The 23,505-nt window shown below is 39.6% G+C and overlaps 1 protein-coding gene and 1 long non-coding RNA gene across 8 annotated transcripts; one reads left to right on the plus strand and one right to left on the minus strand.

Moving 5' to 3' along the window:
- Positions 1-457: 457 nt before the first annotated feature.
- Positions 458-7,065, minus strand: LOC139029714 (uncharacterized). The gene is made up of 2 exons (XR_011481929.1): positions 5,157-7,065; positions 458-1,603 (listed from the first exon to the last, which is right to left on the minus strand). It is a non-coding gene; the product is annotated as an uncharacterized lncRNA (long non-coding RNA).
- A 1,132-nt stretch (positions 7,066-8,197) lies between these two features.
- On the plus strand, positions 8,198-23,169 carry SRSF12 (serine and arginine rich splicing factor 12). 7 transcript variants are annotated; one of them, XM_070450133.1, is made up of 5 exons: positions 8,244-8,396; positions 14,627-14,731; positions 16,032-16,135; positions 16,312-16,453; positions 21,229-23,169. In XM_070450133.1, the coding sequence occupies exons 1-5, from the start codon at positions 8,332-8,334 to the stop codon at positions 21,596-21,598; spliced, it is 786 nt and encodes a 261-aa protein (XP_070306234.1). In that variant the 5' UTR covers positions 8,244-8,331; the 3' UTR covers positions 21,599-23,169. The 7 variants fall into 7 exon arrangements, with proteins under 7 accessions (XP_070306240.1, XP_070306234.1, XP_070306235.1 ...); XM_070450134.1 differs by lacking the exon at positions 14,627-14,731 and adding an exon at positions 14,870-15,222 and having other exon boundaries at positions 8,309-8,396; positions 16,012-16,135; XM_070450137.1 differs by lacking the exon at positions 14,627-14,731 and adding an exon at positions 14,870-15,222 and having other exon boundaries at positions 8,309-8,396; positions 16,024-16,135.
- The last annotated feature ends 336 nt before the right edge of the window (positions 23,170-23,505 follow it).

The raw sequence follows: 23,505 nt of genomic DNA on the forward strand, positions 1-23,505 counted from the left end.
CATAATGATTTGATGTGTGTATATATTGTGAATTGATTGCCACAAAAAGTGTCGTCAACATGCATTACCACACACAGATAAAAATTTTTGTTTCCTTGTGATGAGAACTTTTAAAATTTACTCTCAGCAACCTTCAAATGTATAATTCAGTATTGTGAACTCTAATCACCGCGCTGCACATTTTACCCCCAGGACTTATTTTCTCGCTTTTGATCACCTTCATTCATTTCCTTCAGCCACTGCCCCCCGGCTTTGGCAGCCATCAGTTTGTTCTCTGTAGCTATGAGCTCCATTATTTTAGATTTCATAGGTAAGTGAGAGCGTGTAGTATTTGTCTTTCTCTGTCTGACTTAAGAAATATTTTTTTAAGGAGAAAACATACTACATGCAAGAGCCTTTTAACTGATCTGTTTGTGCCAGTTTCTACTTCACTATTCCTTCCAATTCATCCTTTGCATTTCTGTCAGAATCATCCTTGTAAAACACAGATCTGATCTTCTTAATCCCCTGCTTAAAAACTTGTGGTGGAGTTCCATTGCCCAAAGGATTAAGCCAAAGCTCCTTGGCATGGTATACATGCAGATCCTCTCAAAGTCTGGCTCCAGATCTCCATTCCAACCTCTTTACCACTCATTCTTTCCTGCCCCGTAGTTCAGCACGCCACACTGTTCCCACCACACTGTCTCTGTGCTCATCTCCCTGAAACGCCCTGATTTCTCTATTCCTCAGTAAAGTTGTATTTATCCTTCAATAAATAGCTCAAACATCAGTTTTATCTAAAATAAATTGTGGTTTCACGTCCCCGTAGAAAACTAACCTCTTTCTATCATGTCCTCCATAGTACTTTGAAATATCTGTATGTGGTGCTAATGAAATTGTATAATAATGATTTGTTCACATGCATCACTCTCTCTCTCTTTCTCTAGCTAGAATGTTCCCCCAAAGGTAAAACACTTAACCACTGGTGGTACTGTAAATGGTTTTATGTGTCCCACTGATGTGACATTAAATATTGAATTGCGTGGTGTGAGAGTTATTCCCCTCTTAATACTTTAGGGAGAAAGTTTTAGTTTTATGCTAGTTAATAGCTTCCCTGGTGGCTCAGAAGATAAAGAATCTGCCTGCGGTGCAGGAGACCTGGGTCTGATTCCGGGGTCAGGAAGATCCTCTAGAGGAGGGAATGGCAACCGACTCCAACATTCTTGTCAGGAGAAGCCCACGGACAGAAGAAGCCTGGCGGGCTACAGTCCATGGGGTCGCAGAGGGTCAGACACGACCGAGTGACTAAGCAGGCATATGCACATGCACGGCTTTAACATCTCTCTCTTATTGTGTGATTAATTTCCCTTTTTAAAGAGAGCGCAGGTGTCAGGCTTGAGACTATGTAGACACCTACATAAATTGGCTGAAGTTTATATATTTCTTCAAAATATTTTCTTTTCTTTCTTTTTTTTTCTTTCTGACCTCACCTCACAGCATGTGGACTCTCTGTTCCTCGTCCAGGGATTGAACCCATGCCCCCTGCCTTGGAAGCACAGAGTCTTCACCACTGGACCACTAGGGAAATCCCACTTCATGATATCTTCTGATGATTGCTTTTTGCCTGTGAAATTTTAAAAATTAATATCAATAATAGATTTTTCTTTTAAAATAAAAGATAATTTAAAGAAAGATAATGAGCTTATAATGGTAACAAAATGAGTCATTATGGTAAAACTCTTACAGGATATGTGAAAATGGCTTAATGCTGGGAAATTGGGCTAAGTCCTTCAGAATTAGGAAATATCTATTTTCATCCTAGTACTATGTTTAGTAGTGCTATGTTTAGTAGATCACTAAATATTTGCCAAATTAAACTAGGAAGAAACACCCACCTCCAACATTTTTGAGATTTGGTGTAATTTGGGGGGATATATAGTTAAAGAGACAAGCCTTCTCTAATCTGACTTTTCTGAAAAAGTTAAATAATACTCATTGTTATCATATAAATTACCTTTAAAACGGTTTCCTATAGCTATGCTATGCTTAGTCACTCAGTTGTGTGCTGACTCTTTGCGCCCCCATGGACTGTAGCCCGCCAGGCTCCTCTGTCCATGAAGTTTCTCCAGGAAAGAACACTGGAGTGGGTTGCCATGCCCTCCTCCAGAGGATCTCCCAACCCAGGGATCGAATCCAGTGTCCCGCACTGCAGGCGGATTTTTTACCATCAGAACCACCAGGGAAGCCCAAAAATACTGGCGTGTGTAGCCTATCCCTTCTGCAGGCGATCTTCCCAACCCAGTAATCGAACCAGGGTCTCCTGCATTGCAGGCAGATTCTTTACCAGCTGAACTATCATGGAAGAAATGTTCATAATCCTCATAAGAGGATATATTCTCCAATTGGATTCTGTGAAATGATGTCTTATTAGCCAAAGTTCAGGGGCAATAGAAGAATGTTTACAAGACATTCTATTCGAATCACCACATCGCTTTCTATCATCAACACCATCAAGGTCACAGTACATTTTAAGGGAGGATAGACCAGAATAGCTGTCACTAGAGGCAAGCTAGCACCATCTGTTGGAGAATTAGTTCACAGCATAAGATGATACCAGCTGACTTCATTACCATGGAATTTACTTCTCCAAAGTACTTTTCATCATCCAAATTTCAACACACTCATGCATATCTAAGTACAATTTAATTTTCAATTATGTCTAGTTCTCCACTATGATAGTCAAAAACAAAACTAGTTAATTAATCTGATTAAAATATACTAGTTTTTCATGATTTGACTCTTTAGTTACAGATTTGACAATGAAACTATTTTGACCCATTTAAAAACTGGAAAAAAGTTAGTGATATTATACAGCCACGGGCATTGTAGCCTTGCCATAGAATAACAAATACATGTTGCACAAAACAGCCTCATAGATACAGAGAACAAGTGGGTGGGTGGTTGCCAGAGGAGAAAGTGGCAGAAAGGTGGGCAAAACAAGTGAAGGACGTTAGGAGGTATAAACCTCCGGTTATAAAGTAAGCCACGGGGATATAATATACAGCATAAAGATATGGTTAATAATACTGTAATAGCTTTGTGTGAGGATGGATGATTACTAGACTTACTGTGGTAATCATTTCATAGTATATATAAATGTCAAATTGCTATGTGGTACTCCTGAAACTAATATACTAGTGTACATCAGCTCTATTTCAATTTTATGTGTGTGTGTGTTTGTTCAGAATGAAAAACAAAAATACATGGTTTGCTTTTATAAACCGGCCTTGGTATCTCCTGATTATCCATGGTAATTAGAAATAGGGCTAGCCTTGGGACTTCCCTGGTGGTCCAGGGGTTAAGAATCCACCTTCCAGTGCAGGGGAGGTGGGTTCCACCCCTCTTCAGGGAACTGAGATCTCACATGTCACAGGGCAGCCAAACTTTCACTTTCACTTTAGATGCTAAATGACAAGTGAGTTAGCAGCAGTCTTCCCAGAGACAGGGCTGAGGAGTCAAGTTTCAAACATTAGAAATAAAATCCTAAGTGCTTTTATTTTAAACACAACTTATTACAGATGCCTGATTTTAAAGATTTGTCCACTAGGACAAGTTTTAGCAAGTTAAAAAAAGATGCTGAATTTTTCATGCTATATTCTCTATGGAACTGTGATTTCAATGAAGAAGTTTAAAATCTATTTACTTTTGAAAAGTGAGCTAGGTAAAGTAACGATATTATTTAAATGAGAAATAACCTAATTTTCCTAAAATATTTTCCAATCAAAGTCTCTCTTATAGGTGGAAAAACAAGAAGCATTAGATTGTAGCATTTATTAATTACTTATTTATTTTATGGAGCTAGAACTGACATAACATTGCCTACATTTAAGGTGTATAACATTTGTTTGATAGATTTATGTATGGCAACATGATTAACATTAACATTCTATCATATCGCATAATTATTACCTCTTTTTTTATGGTGAATATGAAGTGTAATTTTGAAACTGCCTTATTATTATTATGCACTGGCCACGCTCCTCGGCTTGCAGGATTTTCATTCTCTGAACCTGCACCCTTGGTAGTGAAAGCAGAGTCGTAGCTACTGGACAGCCAGGGAATTCCCATTAAAACTGTATTAAATGGAAAGAATGATACATATAACTCTGCTATACAACAGGGGCTATAGTTATTAAACCGTCATGAGATTTTGCCAGGGGTATACCCCTTGGGAATTCTCTGGCAATTTAGAGAGAACATTAACTCTCCCAAGCCTTGGGGCTACCATTTAATGCCTTAAGGCAATGATTCATTCAAGTGATACTTTTACTAAATGCATCTAACTAAAGTCTAGTCTTAGGGTAAATATGAATATGCTCGTGAACCTGGTGACAGGCAGCGTGTTTAGTCTTGACCTAAGCCTTTTCTTTGCTTCTTTAAGGAAGAGTATCTGCCCTTGTGGCTCAGCTGGCAAAGAATCTGCCTGCAGTGCGGGAGACCTGGGTTCAGTCCCTGGGTTAGGAAGATCCCCTGGGGAAGGGAAAGGCTACCCACTCCAGTATTCTGGCCTGGAGAATTCCATGGGCTGTATAGTCCATGGGGTCGAGAAGAGTAGGATATGACTGAGTGACTCTCACTTTCACTGTAAGTAAGAGTACCAACAAATGCCAAGGGCAGGGTAAAGCACAGTGCAGCAGCTGCCGTCTGAACTGGCTTACAGGCCGTCAGATGCTGGGGCAGCCTGCCCCTCTGGGTAACATTCTTCAGTTGTCCCTTCCTGACAACAGCCCGCCTCCAGCCTTCCAACTAGACAGCAGTTTCCCCACACTTCTTTACACTTCATTGCCTCGGATCGAATTTGGAAATAGGAGGAACATACATTTTTATGTCATATAAACAGTTAGGGTTCCGTAACTTATTTATTATTTTAAATTAAAATTGTGCACATTTAAAGCATACAACATGATAATTGGATATATAGACATGCATAGTGAAATGGTTACTACAGTCAAGCTACTTATCGTATCCATCTCTGACATGGTTACCATTTCCATAACTTATTTTAAATCAATTCCAGCTAGCTTCAAAGTTCAAGTTTGTAATTGAACTTCCATAGTTTAAGTCCCTTTCCTCAAATGCTTCTATCAATAGGAACAGGAAAAAAACCCACTACCTACCCATTAGGTCTTTTCAGATATGCCAATAGAAGCTTTTTTCAAACTGTAAAGAGATTTGTAGAGTTCTTCCAATTATAAAAAGCATTTTAAAAATAACCCGACAGTACCAACTGTAAGGAAAAGAAAGTGAAAATCAGTGTAATGCCTCCACCTAGAAACAGCTCTGTTTATAAGTGAGCAGACCAATGCATATATTTTTAACTAATAGGTTCATGGTTTACATAGAGTCCAGTGAATTTTTACCCCACTTAATGTGTCAGTGTGCATGCACACGTGCTAGGTCACTTCAGTTGTGTCCAACTCTTTGTGACCATATGGACTGTAGCCCAACAGGCTCCCTCGTCTGTGGGATTCTCCAGGCAAGAATACTGGAGTAGGTTGCCATGCCCTCCTTCAGGGGATCTTCCCGACCCAGGGATCGAACCCACATCTCTTACATCTCCTGCCTTGGCAGGCAGGTTCTTTAACCACTAGCACCATCTGGGAAGCCCAAGGGAAGAGGTTTATTAATAACTCTCACTTCCTACCAAATCTCTTTCCTCGGCAAGGTCAGTGTAGTGGGTTGAATGGTGGCCCCAGAAAAGACAGGTCCAAGTCCTAATCTTATTTGGAAAAAGAGTCTTTGCAATTAAGTTAAGGATCTTGAGATGAGATCATCCTGGATTACCTGGGTGGGCCCTAAATCCAATGACAAATGTCCTCATAAAACAAAGAGGAGAAAGCTGTATGAAGATGGAAGCGGAGATTGGAGGCACCAGGGACCAGAAGAAGCAAGGAGGGATGCTCCTCTAGTGCCTTAAGAGAGAGTGCGGCCCTGCCAACACCCTGATTTCAGATTTCTGGCCTCCTAAACCATGAGAGAATACAATTCTGTTCTTTTTAACCACTGAATTTGTGGTAATTCGTTTCAAAAAACTTATAGACAGCCTATTAAAAAGCAGAGATGTTACTTTGCCAACAAAGATCCATCTAATCAAAGGTATGGCTTTTCCAGTAGTCATGTATGGATGTGAGTTGGACTATAAAGAAAGCTGAGCACTGAAGAATTGATGCTTTTGAACTGTGGTGTTGGAGAAGACTCTTGAGAGTCCCTTGGACTGCAAGGAGATCCAACCAGTCCATCCTAAATGAGATCAGTCCTGGGTGTTCACTGGAAGGACTGATGCTGAAGCTGAAACTCCAATACTTTGGCCACCTGATGCGAAGAACTGACTCATTGGAAAAGACCCTGATGCTGGGAAAGATTGAGGGCAGGAGGAGAAGGGGACGACAGAGGATGAGATGGTTGGATGGTATCACCGACTTTATGGACATGCGTTTGAGCAACCTTCGGGAGTGGTGATGGACAGGAAAGTCTGGGTGCTGCAGTCCATGGGTCACAAAGAGTCGGACACAACTGAGCAACTGAACTGAACTGAGAAAATCAAACTTTCCTACCATACACTCTCCATGCTGTTCCAGTGCATGGATTGCTCCTCTTCATTCTTCAAATATTCCTGTAAGGCTTCTTCAGGGTAAAGGTCAGTGATCCTCTAGCCTTGCTTGCCAACCCCCATAAGGTACCCTTCCAGCAGCACGTAGCTACTTTTTAAGAAAAAAAAAATTATTCATTTGACAGCGTCAGGTCTTGCAGCCACAGGATCTTCTTTGCATCATGTGGGATCTTTCATGGTGGTGCATGGCCTGTCTGGTTGTGGTCCTCAGATTCAGTTGCTCCAAGGCATGTGGGATCTTAGTTCCCCCACCAGGCATTGAACCTGTATCACCTGCATTGCGAGATGGATTTTTAACCACTGGCTCACGAGGGAAGTCCTGCATGTAGCTGTTTTCATACCCTTAGCATAGGCTTATCTTTAGTTATCAGTGTGATAATTAGGTTCTGCCTCCTCTACCAAGTTGTAAGCTTCAAAGAATGTGATCCCACTCCCACCCCTTAGATCCCCAGGCTAGCCCAGAGCTTGCTGTGCCCTAAGGAATCACATTTTGAACGAATGGCCACTATTCCAGAAGCATTTGCTGACCTTGGGAAACTCACAGCATTTGAGACAGCCATGGGCTAGGTAGGATGACCATATTACTTACCCTCCCAAATTAGCCACTTCTGAGAATGAAAAGGGGTGCTACTATAATTACAAGCCACCTGGTTTCAGTCCTGGTAACACGTGTTTCTGACCACAGTAGCAAATGTGAAGGCAGGAGGAGTACTGAGAAGGGGTGGCTAAGACGCACTGGAGAGGCAGGGAGAGGGTAATTTAAATTTGCTTAATTGCTTCTGCACTTTCATCGCTTTCTTCCACACCACGTATTCACTTGTTCATTCTTTTATTGTCTGGTCTTCGCTCAAGAATGTAAGCTCTATGAGGGCAGGGATGTGGCTTTTGTTTTTTGCTGGGTCCCACACCTAGAATAGTTTTCGGTGCATAGCAGGTGCTCAGTAAACATCTGAATGAATGTACACAGCTGAATGGTGTACTCCAAACGAATAATGGATGAAGAATCAAAAAAAATCCTCACAGTTTGAAAGTCTAAACAGTCTCAGCATTCAAAGGGCAGGAGGCAGAACCACTGCCACGGTCTGGGGCTGAGGATGCAATAAAGAAGGCCCCAGGGACCATCTGGCTGTGCCCAGGTTGAACCCCGCCCACCTCCGACTCGCAACATCTTGCCTCCGGACGCTTTCTGACCCGCGGTTCACCTGCTTCAGCCCGTAGGACCGCTCTAGCCTCCATGCCCGCCTATTGCACTCCGACCCCAGCCGCCCCCTCCGAGAGTCCCTTTCGACGCCCCCGGGACCCCGGCGCTGCCCCTTCCCCGACGCCCTCCACACCCGGGCTCGCGCGCCGCGCCCTTCGAAGAGGCCCTCGAATCCTGGGACCCCGCGCCGCCCCCTCCCCGCACCCGCCCGGCCCCGCCCCCTCCCGCACCCGCTCGGCCCCGCCCCTCCCGCCCCCGCTCGGCCCCGCCCCCGCCCCGCCCCCGCGTGGTCCGCGCGGACGGACTCGCGCCGCACAGCGCTGCCCCCGCGCCCGCCTCTGCGGCTGCGCGCTGGCGGGGCCGAGGCCGAGGCGAGGGGGTCGCGCCGCGGGCCGGCGGAGCTGCTGTGGCGGCGGCGGCGGCGGGAGACAGAGCGAGCCCGGCGGCCGGGCAGACCCCCGAGGGAACGGAGGAAGCGGTCATGTCTCGCTACACGAGGCCCCCCAACACCTCCCTGTTCGTCAGGAACGTCGCGGACGCCACCAGGTGAGCGGCGGCGGGTCCGCAGGTTGGCGCGCGGGGGAGGGGCGGGTAACGGCCGCGACGCGGACCCCGGCGGGGCCAGCCGGCTCCTCGCCGCCGGCCGGCCCGGGGCTCGCCGTGGAGGAGCCTCTCCCGAGGCCGGCGGGAGTCCTCGGGCTGCCCGGGGCCTGGGCGGCACTCGCGCCTCCGCCCTCCCGTCCGGCCTTCGGCCCCGGCGCGGCCCCGTCTCCGGGCCCCGCCGCCCTTGGCCGTCCCCCGCACCTGGGCGGCTGGCCGGTGCCTGTTCCTCGCCGAGAGAACAGGAGGCGCGCCGGCTGCCCCTGGCTGGGAGCCGCGGTCCCCGCCGCCTCCGCCCCTGAGAGTTCCTCGGGCGAGTGCCAGCGTCTCGCCCCTTTGTCGCTGGGCAGGGATAAAGCCGCGCATCTCCCCACCTAGCTGGGAAGGAGTTGGGGATGCTGAGAACGCGTTGCGGAATAGTGCGTACCTTGGGCCTGACGACTGTAGTCAGTAGTCTGGTTTACTTACAGGTGGCGCTCGTTAATTTATTTGTTGCACAATTTTATACTGTATACAAAGGATAACTTCGGAGAATGAGATTTTTGTGTTTTCCTTTAAAGTTTGGAGTGCAGTGTAAACACCCATCATAATGGGTTGGATAGACTTCCCTGGTCGATTCTGTTGGATTTAGCCCACCCGCCCCCGTTGGGAGAATTGTGTCTGCACAGTTTCTAATGTTGACTTCTTAGAGCTGTGTCTTTCTCCCTCAGCAGGAGCCAGAGGGAATGGGGGGGGATTAGTAGATATTTTCGTTTCACTGGGCCTGTTTAATTTACTCCACAGCCCTCCTCCCCATCCCAGTCTTTATTGTTATGCAAGATTATCTTGTGGTACCCAAGGGAAAGCTGAAATTCAGAGTTTCAGTGACTTACCTGGGGCTTCATGGCTGGAAATATATTGGAGCCTTTGACTCCAGAGCCATCAAGAGTAATTATCATAATTTACTTTTGAGAAGTAAATTTTAAGTCTTTCTTAGAAACTCAATTTCTGCTAATATATATATGCATGTCACAACTATAGACTGTGAGTTAACATACTTTAACATCCTAAGTATGCTTGTGTTTACATGTCTTTGCTCAACTTGTTTATCAGCATATTAAATAGAAAGCAAGCAAAATTTATAATTTGGGTAAGGTTAGAAAAATTGCTGTGGTTAAACAGACCACTTGTATACTGAATAAGATTGCAGTGCACCAACAAAAAAAATGTAAGGTTTCCAATTCTAATGGCCACAGAGGCCAACCATGGTAATATGAATGAATGAGTGAAGGTGTCAGGTTAAAGCCCAATAGAATGGTGTGGACTGTCGTAAATGGAAAAGAACATATGCCATCTCAAGAGGACAGTGGCTGCTACCAGGCTTTAGCTGTAACTGCTGTATAGACATTTGGACTTGTGGCTACATCGTTTTAATTTTCAAAAGAAGTCAAAACTGTATTTTGTGTGTGTAAACTGTCAGTTTCAAACTGTTGGCAGTTTCTAAGTTGAATCATACAAAATTGCCATTTTTGTAGTTTTAAAAGCTATAAGATATTGGCATTTCCGTGTTTCAGCACTTTTTGTTAAATGTTTATAAACATTGTGCAGGCCAGATAACACACACACAGACATAGAAGGGAACTTCCTCAGCTTTTGGGCATCTATGAAAAACCTTTAGCTAACAACATACTTAATAATGAAACTGAATGCTTTCTCCCTAAGATCAGAACAAGGCAAGGATGTCAACTCTTACAACCACTATTCAACATTTTACTGCAGGTCCTAACCAATGTAACAAGGCAAGAAAAATAAAGATATAAAAATTATAAAGGTAAAAGTAAAACCTGTCCCTATTCTTAGGTGACATGTTTGTTTACATAAAGCTACAGTCATGAATAGTTTCCTTAAGTCACCAGAACATGAAGTAAATTTAGTGAAAATTCTATTTGTATATACTAACAGCAAACAACAAAAACTTTTAAAATTCCTTTTATCTTAGTATCAAAAAACATACTTAGGAATAAGTTTTGCAAAACCACATAAAAACGTTTGCATTGAAGATAACAACACATGGCCAAGAGCAATCAAAGACCAATATAAATTAATAAATATAGTGTGTGTTCTTAGATTGGAAGGTGAACTGTTATGTTATCAGTTCCATCCCAGTTGATTATATTATAGATTCAAGGCATTCCTGATCAAATGCTTTTAAAAAACAGGAACAAATTAATTCTAAAATATATTAATATGCAAAGGATCTGAATAGCCAAAATAATTTTTTAAAAGGTCACTGAAGCTGAAAAGCTTATATTCCCTGGCTTAAAGATTTATTAAAAAGTTACAATAATCAAAACTTTGTTATTGGCCTAAGGATAGGCGAATAGATCAATAGAACAGAAAGAGGGTCCATAAATAATCCACACATATAGAGTCAATTGATTTTTGACAAAGGCACTAAAGCCTTTAGAAAAAAAAAACTTTCCACCAAATGATGCTGTAACAACTGGATATATATAGGGAAAAAATGTACTTCAGCCTCTGTCCCACATAATTTGAACTGGATCATTAATTGATATGTAAAAGATAAAATTGTAAAGCTTTTAGAAGAAAGCAAAGGAAGATATCTGTATGACTTGGGGATAGGTAGATTTTTTATAAGACAAAGTCATTACCTTAAAAGGGAATATTGAAAAGTCAGGTTTCTCCAAAATTAAAATTTCTGTTCATTACGAAAGTAAATAGGTGAGCCAGGGACTGGGATAAAGTATTCAGAAAGCATATATCTCACAAAGGACTTTTCTAAGAATAGTAATGAACTTTTATAAGTCAACAATGAAAAGACATGTTATTATTAAAAAATGGACAAAAAATTCCTACATGTTCAAGAGAAATACATATGAGTGTCCAATTAGCATGTGAAAAAGTGCTCAGCATCATTTGTACAATGCAAATATACAAACTGAAATGCAAAAATTGCAGTACAAATTGAAACCACAGCAAGATTCCACTTAATACCCTCTTGAATGGCTAAAATTCAAAAGACTGACAGTACGAAGTGCTGACAGAGATGGGCAGAACTGAAACGTACATGTTGTTGGTGGGAGTATAAAATGTTAACCATTTTGCAGAACTGTTTGGCCGTTTCATAGAAATTAAATGTATATATCCTCTTTAGCCCAGAAATTCTGACTCTAGAATAAATGACTGATAAGCATGTAAAGATGTTGAACCTAACTGGTGTTTACAGAAATTAAAATTCAAATAATGAGATACCCATTCACTTTATATCCTTCAGAATGGCAGGGAGTGAGGAGTTGGATTTTTAGGCATTCTGATGCATGTCTTGAGGAGTATAAGTTGATTTGGCCATTTTGGAGAACATGTAGGAAAGCTGAAGATATGTATACTCTCCAGCCCATCAATTGCATGGCTAGTGATACATCCCAGAAAACTATGCTACAGCACAATTTGCAGTTAAAAAAAGGAAGCATATTAAATGCTCACCCATAGAAGTATGTGCAAAATTGTGGTTTATCCGTAACAATACCGATACAGAGTTAAAATGAGTGAACTAGAGCACCATGGAGAAATCTCAATGGTGGAAAAGGCAAGGTGCAAAATTTTACAGGTAATCTGATACCATTTATAGGTGATCCGATACCATTTATATAGATTTGCAGTAGAAATACAAAGTTATGTAGAGGAATGATGCACACCAGTGATTATTTCTGAGGGAGAAGAATACAGTATCTTCTTAAAAAATACTAAAAATTAGAAGTATAGTTAATATTAAGGCATAATAAATCTTGTTGATGGATACATGTGTGTTTAATATCAAAATAGATTACACCAGAAATACGAAAATAAATGGAAAAAAACAGCTAACAGCTAAGATGAAGAGGAGACTGAATAAGAGCCAGTTCTTTTGAGAAGGTTCATTCCCTCAGACTTCTGGGGTTCTAAGTCTCTATGACACATTGCTCTAGCCTCCTTTATATATCTAGTATCCTTTTCTGTCAGCCACTCACATTTGGTGGATGAAATTGGTTGCCTCTGAAGGTACTCATTTGAATTCTAGCTTTGCTACTGACTGTGTGTATCTTTGGGCAAGGTAACTCACTTTCAGTCTCCTTGACTGGTAAATAGTAACAGTGATGTGTCCTTCACTCATCAATACAGCAGGTATATTCTGAGGCCTCCTACATGCCAAGCAACTATGTTAGGTACTGAGGTATACTAGTGAAGACATCTGCTTTAGAAGTGATTCTCAACCCTGAACCTCAGAATTGCTTATGAAACCCTTAAAAAATTAAACATAACTGGGGCTCACCATGGGAAGCACAAATTAGGTCAGGGATTAAAGGATCAGGCTGGAATGCCTGCTTCCATGACATCTCCTTTACAGATGATTCCAATATTCAGGAATGGTTGAGAATTTTTGCTCTGTAGTCTGTGTTTTATGGGAGCAGGAATTGTGTCTTTCGTGTTCTCCATCATATTCCTAGAGCCTGGTCCATAGTACATACTCAGTAAGTGTTTGTTGAATGAATAAATGAAAGAAAAAGGCATTGTCATTGTCCTCTAAATCTAAAGGCAACAGTCACTCAGGAAAGGCAGGCAGCTAAGCGTGGTATAGTGAATATTAAAAATAAAATAATAAAAATAAAGTGAAATTGTCATGATATCAACGTAATATTGGCTACTTGGTTAGTGTTAGTTGAATCTTTATGTAATTCTTAAATTCATATCTCTAGCTTTAATCACTGACTTACAGTCTTGAGAAAAAATAAAATTGAATTTGTATAACCACAGTTTTCAGGTGCTCATAGAACTCTCATGGCTGTTTCACCATCACCTCAAACTTGGCATTTCTAACCCTGAAAGTTCCTTGTTTTGCCTCTCCTCAGTCTCCAGCCTGACTGTCTCTTCCAGTTACCTGATCTCATCTTGGACGCCACCTTTCTTCCATTTCCCAAGTTAGAAGCTTTGTGCTCATCCTTGGGCCATGTTTTCTGCGGAGTATGTTTTGAAATGCTCTTTAATTCCTCTAAGCCGTGTTTTGTGCTCATAGCTGGTTTTGAATCTCTATGAGCTCCAAGAGGCAGTAGGATATAGTCATTAGGAAGCCAGACTAGTGTCAGATTGTGGGAGTTTGCTTCCAGCTCTGTCTCTTTCTGACTCGGTGACGTTAGGTGACTTCATCTGTCTGTACCATCATCTGTAAGCAACATTTGTAAAGATCTGTTATGGGAATTAAGTGGTCTTACGGTGAACAGTGGCTGGTATATAAATGCATTATAACTGTCAGTTTTTAATGCTCCGTGTTCTGTCTCTCCAGTTAAATTGTAACTCCTGAAGACAAGTATTATGCTATGTGTTTCCTTGGTGTCCCCTCTTTAGTACCTGTGACAGCAGAAAGCATATAAGTGACTCAAAAATACTTGCCAGATTTGAGGCTCTGGTAGTTATTTTTGCTTTATGTTTACTAATAAAGCATAGATTTTTCTTTTAAAGCCTGAGAAGTAACTTTAGGACTTCTTCAGAATCTTATTTCTATCTGAAAACATTTAACATAAATATGAAATTATAGTGAGACAAATGAATGTGTTCTTAATGAATAGTTAATAGTACTCTGTATTTTGACAGTTGAAAAGTCTTGTAATAGGAATAACTTTCAAAAGTGCATATGCTCTATAGAAAATAAATAACCAACAAGGACCTACTATATATAGCACAGGGAACTGTACTCTCAATGTTTTATAATAACCTATAAGGGAAAAGAATTTGAAAAGGAATATGTAGAAAATATATAAAAACGAAATCACTATGCTGTACACTTGAAACTAACACAATATTGTAAATCAACTATATTTCAGATTTAAAAAAGCAAAAAAATTAAGTGAATGTGCTGGATCAGTATCCCAAACCTGACTAAACATAAAAGCCACTTAGAGTTCTTATAAAAATACAGACTTCCAGACCTCTTAAATCAGAATCTCCAAAACTTAGAACTGAGAATTTGTTGTTTTATTTTTCCTTTCTTTTCTAAACCCTGGGTGATTCCTATGAGAGACAATTTTAGATAATTCTAGTCCGGAAAATATACTTTCTGCTGAAGTTTTCAACTGAATTTCTGTAGGCAAAATATTTAAATCCAGCTATTCATATTTCTTTACCTTATTTCTAAAATACTTCAGGCCTGAGGACTTGCGCCGTGAGTTTGGTCGATACGGCCCTATAGTAGACGTTTACATTCCACTTGACTTCTACACCCGCCGCCCAAGAGGATTTGCTTATGTTCAATATCCTTTATTTTACTGTGTGCATGTGCATAGACTACATACATGTGCATATACATGTATGTATACACACACGTACTCAGGAGCATATTTTTATGAAATAATATGGCCTAATTAAATGTGTTTATTTCTTTATCTCAGAAAATCTAAAGCAGTCCACAGTAGCTGGCAAGCGCCCCTCAGTTTGAACCAGCCCGTTAGCTAGAATCCAAGCATAAACCGAGCAGGCAAGACAAAAGGCACCTAAAGCTCAAGCGCCAAGGAGTAAAGAGGGAGGGTGGACACAGATGTAAAGACTTGGAAGAGGGGACGTCCTTACCAGGCAGAGGACGGAGCCAACAGCAGGCTGAGACTTCGGCTTTCCTGTTTACTCAGAGTTCCAGAGTCAAAGCCAAGTCTGATTCTGTTGGTTCTGCGTCTCTTATAAAGTCCATCTTGCAAGCCCTAAAGAATAAAGGTCAAGGTTCAAGATCAAGTGATCAAGTGACCCTGAGGTAATTGCCTAAGTCTCATTTGTATTGCATTACTTAAGCTTTTTCTGTTTTCTGTTTTTAAAAAGTTAAACCAGTGACAACCTCCTGAAATACAGCTAGTTGGTTTATATAGTTTGTTTCCATTTTAGTTAGGTTTATTATATAATTTACATAGATAAAGGAATTCAGTGGGATATATAATTCCAGATGTTAACAGATTGTTTATTTCTTTTATAATTATATCCGAAGCAATAAAAACATAAAGGTATTTTACAGCAGTAGGTTCAAAGTCAAATATGATCACTTTGAAAGGACAAAATCAGTTTTGAATATATGTTTTAGCTCACTTATATGTGTGCACTTTTGTTTATAAGTAATTTCTCCTAAATTAATTTAAAAAGCCTTTTAATGAAAGAGTAATTCTAATTTGAGAATGAAGGCTTTTGTGTACTGATTTTTATCTGAAATACTGAAAAACCTGGTAAGTCTTTTATCTAGGAGAAGGGAGTGGGTCCTGCCTAAATGTTTTATTTGATAATACTAGCCAGTATTGAACTTATTCTCATGTTTCAAATTACATGCATTCTACAGCTTTTAATGTATACATTAAAAATACAGTTAGAGATTTGTTTCTGTTCATTTTCAGACTCTTAAGAATCATAATGGGGCATTTGATAGTGATATTTTTTCTGATTCTTCAATTATGTTAGAGATATGACCTTAAAAACTTGAGCTTATTTTTCCTAATTATTTCATGCCACCTGTAAATTATTTTTAAAAAATAATATTTTTGATATCTGATGTTCAAAGTGTCCTTAACAGCTAGTCATATTTGAAGATGTTCGTGATGCTGAAGACGCCCTTTATAACCTCAATAGAAAGTGGGTATGTGGCCGTCAGATTGAAATACAGTTTGCACAAGGTGATCGCAAAAGTAAGTGTGACTTAATAGCAGATCTTGCTTTTTTAGCAGGATGAGTTTCAGCAATGACAGATTTTTTAATTTAAATTATTTCAGAATATAATGCTATTTGAGTGGCTTATTTATTGAATGATTGTTTATTGAGGTTTTCAGGTAATGAATTATTAATCTTGAACTTCATATTCTAGCACCAGGGCAGATGAAATCAAAAGAACGTCACCCTTGTTCTCCAAGTGATCATAGGAGATCAAGAAGCCCTAGCCAAAGAAGAACCCGAAGTAGAAGTTCCTCATGGGGAAGAAATAGGCGGCGGTCGGATAGCCTTAAAGAGTGAGTACAAAATAAAAGGGGATTGAAAACTTAATTTTCTGCTGTTTCCAGAAAACATTTTAAAGAATTTTCAAAAACAGGACACTAGAATCATTTTACTTAATATACATAAAGAATCAACTTTTTTAGAAGGATATGCTCCTCTCAATTTATAATGTATTGTTATTTTAACTTGGGTTTGTTAGATACCTTCCAGTGTGTTCATTTTATGCCTGACTTAAGTTTAACCTTTTTAGTAGATAATACATACTGAGGAAAAAAGCAAAAATTTAAAGATGTATACTTGACAATAAAATGAGGATTTTAAATAAAATTTTTTAAATGAACCCCCAAATTAAGAATCTGAGGCCTGATAATTTAAAACTCATAAGAAATAAAATGTAATCATTTGTGAAAGGAAGTTGATCAAAATGTGAATCAGTGTATTTGTAGAAAGCAAATTATTTCAAGAATAAATTCCAAGTATGGTAGCATTGTAGGAAGAAAATATAAAACTAGTAGATTTTTCAGAAGAAGATATTTACAAGTTGTCTGTTTTTCCTGCTAGAAGTTAGTTTCTGTTAGAATAATAGGAAATTGCAGTGGAAATTACTTGGTGATGTTTTAATCATAACTGAAATTGTATTAGCATGCCTAAATTCTACCACTTAACTGTTTTTCTCTTGAGTTTTAATAGTGTAATTTTTTTTTTATAGGCATATAGAATTTTAAGGTGAATTCTGGCCTTAAAGATTGATTAGCGTTTACGCTAGTATCCTCTTTCTATGAGTAATAAAGAGTTGACTCTCCTGGGACTTCCCTAACAATCCAGTGGTTAAGTCTTCAGGCTTCCACTGCAGGGGACTTATCTTGGGTTTGATCCCTGGTTGGGGAACGAAGATCCCAGATGCCATATGGCGCAGTTAGTGATAAGAAAAGAAAGAGTTGGCTCTCCTGAGCCATATAGAGTATATCTAAGCTGTCCAGTGACAACATAACCTCAAATCAGAGCTGATCTGCAGAGCTGCTCACTTTCACTCCACTCCCTCCGTTCCTCAACTCCCAGAAGCCTATACAAGGAAGAGCCCAACATGGAGTGTGTGTACCCGAGCTAGACAGTCTTTACCCCAAGTACCTAGTTCTAAAAACAAGACTGTAAAGTGGCCTGGCTCCAGTCCCTCCAGCCAAGTGGAAAGAAAAGACAGGAAGAGAGAAGTATCTGAGAATCCTGATTACCAGAAAATGTGGCCTATTCAGAGCCCTAGAATCTTAACATGTCAGATCAGTCCTTCACCTTGGGTTTGAAACAAATGTTTTGATTTTGGCATATTCTTAGGGAGGCATGTAAGTAAGAGGAAGCCTTGAGCTCCTTTTATAAGCCAGGAGAACCCAGGTCAGGATTGAGCCATCACCAAGGTGGGTGAAGAAATATTTAGGAACAGTTATGTTTTGGTCTGGAATTTGATTCTTTTTATCATACTTGGTCTGATAGTGTAAGAATATAAACCTCCTGTGAATCTGTGGAGAATAATCCATTTTGTTACATGGCTAAAGGAAAGCCATTTTACTACTGATTGATTATCTGAGATTTTGACACCAATATACTCAAATACAAGTTACATTTATAGAACCTAAAATGTGGTGAGAACAAATTAAGAAATTTTATATGCCATGTGTAGCAGAGTCACACCAGTACCACTGGTATTGCTTCTGACTTCACAAAGGACATGAGTCTTATGAGTGATATTCAACACTTCACATTACTATAAGTTAATGGTTTATATACAAAAAATCAAACTAGATATAATATTGTACCTAAAGCAGTACTGTCCTAACTTACTAAATGATAACCAGCGGTCTTGGTGAAAAGAGTAAAAGAAAAGGAGAAAATTGTCCATGTGATTGATTAAAAATATAAGCTCTTTCCAAATGTATTAGAGCTTTAATCAACCAACTTTTCTCCTGATTGATCTAGAGAAGTGAATATTCACAGCATATTCTGCCTTCTAGTGGCAGTAAAGTATACTACTTGTCTGGAGAAAAATAAACAAAAAAAGACTGTCAGTTTCCAATCATTGTGGAGTATCAGGAATAGAAAGAACCACATTTTCTTGTAAGACAGTGCAGTTCTGCTTTGTTCTCGTTACAGTTCTGCATTGTTCTAAAGGTTAAGACGATGGCTTAACCTCTCTGGCCTCAGTGGTTTGTGTTCGTAGTTACACTTGTTTGTTCAGCCACTCAGTCCTGTCAGACTCTTCAAGACCCCACGGACTGCAGCACGCCAGGCTTCCCTGTCCTTCACTGTCTCCTGGAGTTTGCTCAAACTCATGTCCATTGAGCTGATGCCATCCAACCATTTCATCCTGTCAGCCCCTTCTCCTGCCCTCACTCCTTCCCAGCGTCAGGGTCTTTTCCAGTGAGTCAGCTCTTTGCATCAGGTGGCCAGAGTGTCAGAGCTTCAGCATCAGTCCTTCCAGTGAATATTCAGGAATGATTTCCTTTAGGATGGACTGGTTGGATCTCCTTGCTGTCGAAGGGACTTTCTGGAGTCTTTCCGAGCACTACAACTGGAAAGCATCAGTTCTTTGGCGCTCAGTCTTCTTTATGGTCCAGTTCTCACACCTGTACATGACTACTGGAAAACCATGTAGCCTTGACTATACAGACCTTTGTTACCAAAGTGATGTCTCTGCTTTTTAATATGCTGTCTAGGTTTGTCATAGCTTTTCTTCCAAGGAGCAAGTATCTTTTAATTTCCATGACTGTGGTCACCATCTGCGGTGATTTTGGAGCCCAGGAAGATAAAGTCTGTCACTGTTTCCAATGTTTCGCTACTATTTGCCATGAAGTGATGGGACCGGATGCCATGATCTTCCTTTTTTGACTGTTGAGTTTTAAGCCAGCTTTTTTACTCTCCTCTTTCATCTTCATCAAGAGGATCTTTCCTGTTTACTTTTTGCCATCACGGTGGTATCATCTGCGTATCTGAGGTTATTGATATTTCTCCTGGCAATCTTGATTACAGCTTGTGCTTCGTCCAGCCTGGCATTTCACATGATGTACTCTGCATATGAATTAAATAAGTAGAGTGACAATATACAGCCTTGATGTACTCTTTTCCCAGTTTTGAACCAGTCCATTGTTCCATGTCTTGTTCTAACTGTTGCTTCTTGACCTGCATACGGTTTTCTCAGGATGCAGGTAAAGTGATCCGGTATTCCTATCTCTCGAAGAATTTTCCACAGTTTGTTGTGATCTACACAGTCAAAGGCTTTAGCGTAGTCAATGAAGCAGAAGTAGATGTTTTTCAAAGTTCCCTTGCTTTTCCTATGATCCAGTAGATGTTGGCAATTTGATCTCTGGTTCCTCTGCCTTTTCTAAATTCAGTCTGTACATCTGGAAGTTGCACTCTTGACCCCTGGCTTAAAGGATTTTGAGCATTACCTTGCTAGCATGTGCAATGAGCTCAATTGTTTGGTAATTTGAACATTGTTTGGTATTGCACTTCTTTGGAATTGGAATGAAAACTGACCTTTTCCTGTGTCCACTGCTGAATTTTCCAAATTTGCTGGCCTACTGAGTGCAGCACTTTTAACAGCATCATCTTTTAGGATTTGAAACAGCTCAGCTGGAATTCCATCACCTCCACTAGCTTTATTCGTAGTGATGCTTCCTCAGGCCACTTGACTTCACACTCCAGGATGTCTGGCTTTAGGTGAGTGATCACACCATAGTGGTTATCCGGGTCATTAGGATCTTTTTTGTGTAGTTCTGTGTATTCTTGCTACCTCTTAATATCTTCTGCTTCTGTTAGGTCCATGCCATTTCTGCCCTTTATTGTGCCCATCTTTGCATGAAATGTTCCCTTGGTATCTCTGATTTTCTTGAAGAGATCTCTAGCCTTTCCCATTTTGTTGTTTTCCTCTGTTTCTTTGCATTGTTCACTCAGAAGTTCAATCTTTGAGCTGCTGTTTTTTTGCTAACCTCTTGGAGTCTTACATGTGCACCGTAGATGGTGGCCAGTGACTTGAGGAAAATTTATAGGCAGAGTTTAGCTTGGGGTGGGGTGGTTTGTCTGCATTTTCCTCATCTCTGGGATTTTTGTCAGTTAAGTCTTAGCCATTTTGATGGCCCTGAATTCTAATCGCTGTCTCTTCAGCTTAGTCCAGTAGCTGTTTTCTAGTTGGGCTTAATTCTCCCATTCTGGCTTTTGGAAAACGGTCTCGGGAAAAGAGACCGTTTGTAACCCTTGGTAGCCCTTACCTTTGTAACCTCATGGCTTGTAACCCTTCAGATTCTGCTTTTGATGGTTATTCTCCAATGCCTTTTAACAGGCGTTTTGTAAGTCTTGTCTAACCTTTTGATACAGCTTTTTTAATGGGAAGATTGGTCTAGGACAAGCTGCTCTGTCATGACAAGGCTCAGAAGTCCTCCGTCTAGGTTTTTGTTTTTATTAACATTATTTAATATTCTTTAAATATTTTCTTTTTATCTTTTTTTCCCTTTCAGATTTTCTTACCTCTTAGGAATTATGTAACCCAGACTAAATATGCAAAATATATTTTTCAGAACTGACTCATAAAAGATACCCAGGAAAGTCAAAATCTTTTGGTCAAATATTACAAACTTGTACATATTTTTGAACCAAAAGCACGCATAATAAAATTAGAATTTTTTTCTCCAACAAAAGTGCAACCAATGTTATGTAAAGTATATAAGTTTCTGAAAGTGTTGTTTCCTAACCTATTAACTATTTCTGTGCGAAATATATACTCTGACGTTATGGATGTTTGCAGGTCTCGACACAGGCGATTCTCTTACAGCCAGTCTAAATCTCGCTCCAAATCACTACCCAGGCGGTCTACCTCAGCACGGCAGTCAAGAACTCCAAGAAGGAATTCTGGGTCTAGAGAACGGTCAAGGTCCAAGTCCTTGCAGAAAAGGTCCAAGTCAGTAGGAAAATCACAGTCACGCTCACCTCAGAAGCAGACCAGCTCAGGAACAAAATCAAGATCACATGGAAGACACTCTGACTCCATAGCGAGATCCCCATGTAAATCTCCCAAAGCGTATACCAATTCTGAAACAAAAGCACAAACGGCAAAACACTCTCACTTTCGATCACATTCCAGGTCGCGGAGTTATCGGCATAAAAACAGCTGGTGAGCAGCAACAGAAGAGTGCTCCGTAGTTTTAATATCGGTATTAAACTTCTCATTATGTTGAATAAAAATTCTTGAAGGTTTACAGAAAATGTGAGTTGATATTAGTTACTTTGGGCATGTATAAGAAATAAAGGCTCTCTCACTTGGGTTAATGAAGATTTGGTCTCAGTGTAAGGGCCCACACCACAAATGTGATGTGAGTGGTGTCCCATTTTATGGACCCTTTTTTGCTTACATCGTGGCAGAAGAGTACTTTTTAGAGGAAATGTATAAAGTAGAACTAAATTAGAAAATCTGATTTGGATATTAAGTATTAACAGTAAAAAAATATTTTTTACTTTATAAAGCACTTTACTTTCATGTAAAAGTAATGATGACTGTATAATTGCATAAGGCAAACTTAAGACTGTTTGACACTGTATGTCTCCTTTGTGTTTTCTCTTTAAACTTGGGCCAATTCCTGATGGTATTAGTTCTATATCATAAAATACTGACATTTCTAAAAGTAGAGTTTAGAGATCAAGCATTCAAAAGAAATTCTTTCCTAAGCTCAAAAAAGGTTCCTGAGTGGAACAGTATAGATAAATTGATATTAAGTTGTATCCTGTATCATGTTCATTCCTGTTAGAAATATCAAAACGTTTTAAAAATACTGCATTTCGAACGGTTTGAGACTGCTATAAAAATGTGCAACACTCATAGTCCAAAAATACTCATATCAAGCCTTATACATATGAAGATGGTACATTTTGTATAAAATCACATTTTATACCGTTAATTCTACATACCTACTTTTCATCTGTTACTTAGTGGTTTCTTTTTAGAACTTTTGTTCAAGACTTTAAATGGTATAGAATAAGTTTTGTTTATTTTTGAAAATGTTTAGTACCTTGTATTAAACTCAAGACTGCATTCTCAGAAAACAGCTTCGCAGTACTGGGATTTACATTACACTGCCCTTCATTTTTTAAAGCCAAATAGCTTTATTGATATTCTTTTGTAGTTGTTAAAACAGAATTTCTTTAAAAATGTGTTTGTAGTTTACGTTTTTCAGAGGGTTTGGTAGTATTTGTGATAAAATGGTTTTGCATATGGTTATTATAGGGGATGTATTTATAGAGCTTTACTGTGTACCTTGTTGAATTATACTGAAATTTAAAGTTCTCAGCCCATATAGTTAATATTTGTATCTAGAATGCTTAAGAAAAAAAATCTGTCTTATATTTTTAGCTTATAGGAGCCAGTGTTTCTTCTGTTTGTTTTGAATACAAATTCCTTTTTTTTGCATTTTACATCCTGTGTGTAAGAAATAACCTTACAAAATAATTTATATACTGGTGGTAATTGGATAAGTATCATAAATTCGTGCATTCTGTACTTTCTGAATAGATTTTCTCTATTTAATCATAGCAAAATTTATTTCAAAACTACAGCTGTTTGAAGTGTTCACATGTAATAAAATTTAGTTATAAAATTATGTGGCACTACTGAAAATTGACAGGATAGTCTGAAGAAAGAGCAAGACAAACTAATTTTTTGTATTTTCTAAATAAATGTTTTGGTTTATGTACACATGTATGTAGTTATTGTGGATACTACGAATAGTGTCTCCATTTAATCATATTTTAGTAAAAAGTTAATAAGGCTGTGTTTCTGAACATGCTTAATCCTTCGATTTACTCTGATTTGGTTGTCCATTGTAATTGCTAGACTGCTTATGAGGATACTGTTTGGTTTGATTGAAAAACTGGAATGATAATAGTTTAAACTTTATGGTTATTTACTATGTGCTTGGCAATGCTCTGTGAAGTTTTACATTACTCACTCATCACAAGAGCTTTATAAGGGCAATACCACTGCAGATCAGGTAAGTGAGATGAAGAGAGCTTCAGTGACATGCCCAAACAA

Source organism: Odocoileus virginianus, chromosome 19 (assembly GCF_023699985.2).
Source record: "Odocoileus virginianus isolate 20LAN1187 ecotype Illinois chromosome 19, Ovbor_1.2, whole genome shotgun sequence".
NCBI classification, from domain to species: Eukaryota; Metazoa; Chordata; class Mammalia; order Artiodactyla; family Cervidae; genus Odocoileus; species Odocoileus virginianus.

Excerpts from the sequence above, each read along its gene's own strand:
- SRSF12 (XM_070450133.1), top strand. The coding sequence starts at position 8,332 with ATGTCTCGCTACACGAGGCCCCCCAACACCTCCCTGTTCGTCAGGAAC. Across the intron at positions 8,397-14,626 it reads AACGTCGCGGACGCCACCAG|GCCTGAGGACTTGCGCCGTG; the intron begins GTGAGCGGCGGC and ends AAAATACTTCAG. Across the intron at positions 16,454-21,228 it reads CGGTCGGATAGCCTTAAAGA|GTCTCGACACAGGCGATTCT; the intron begins GTGAGTACAAAA and ends GGATGTTTGCAG.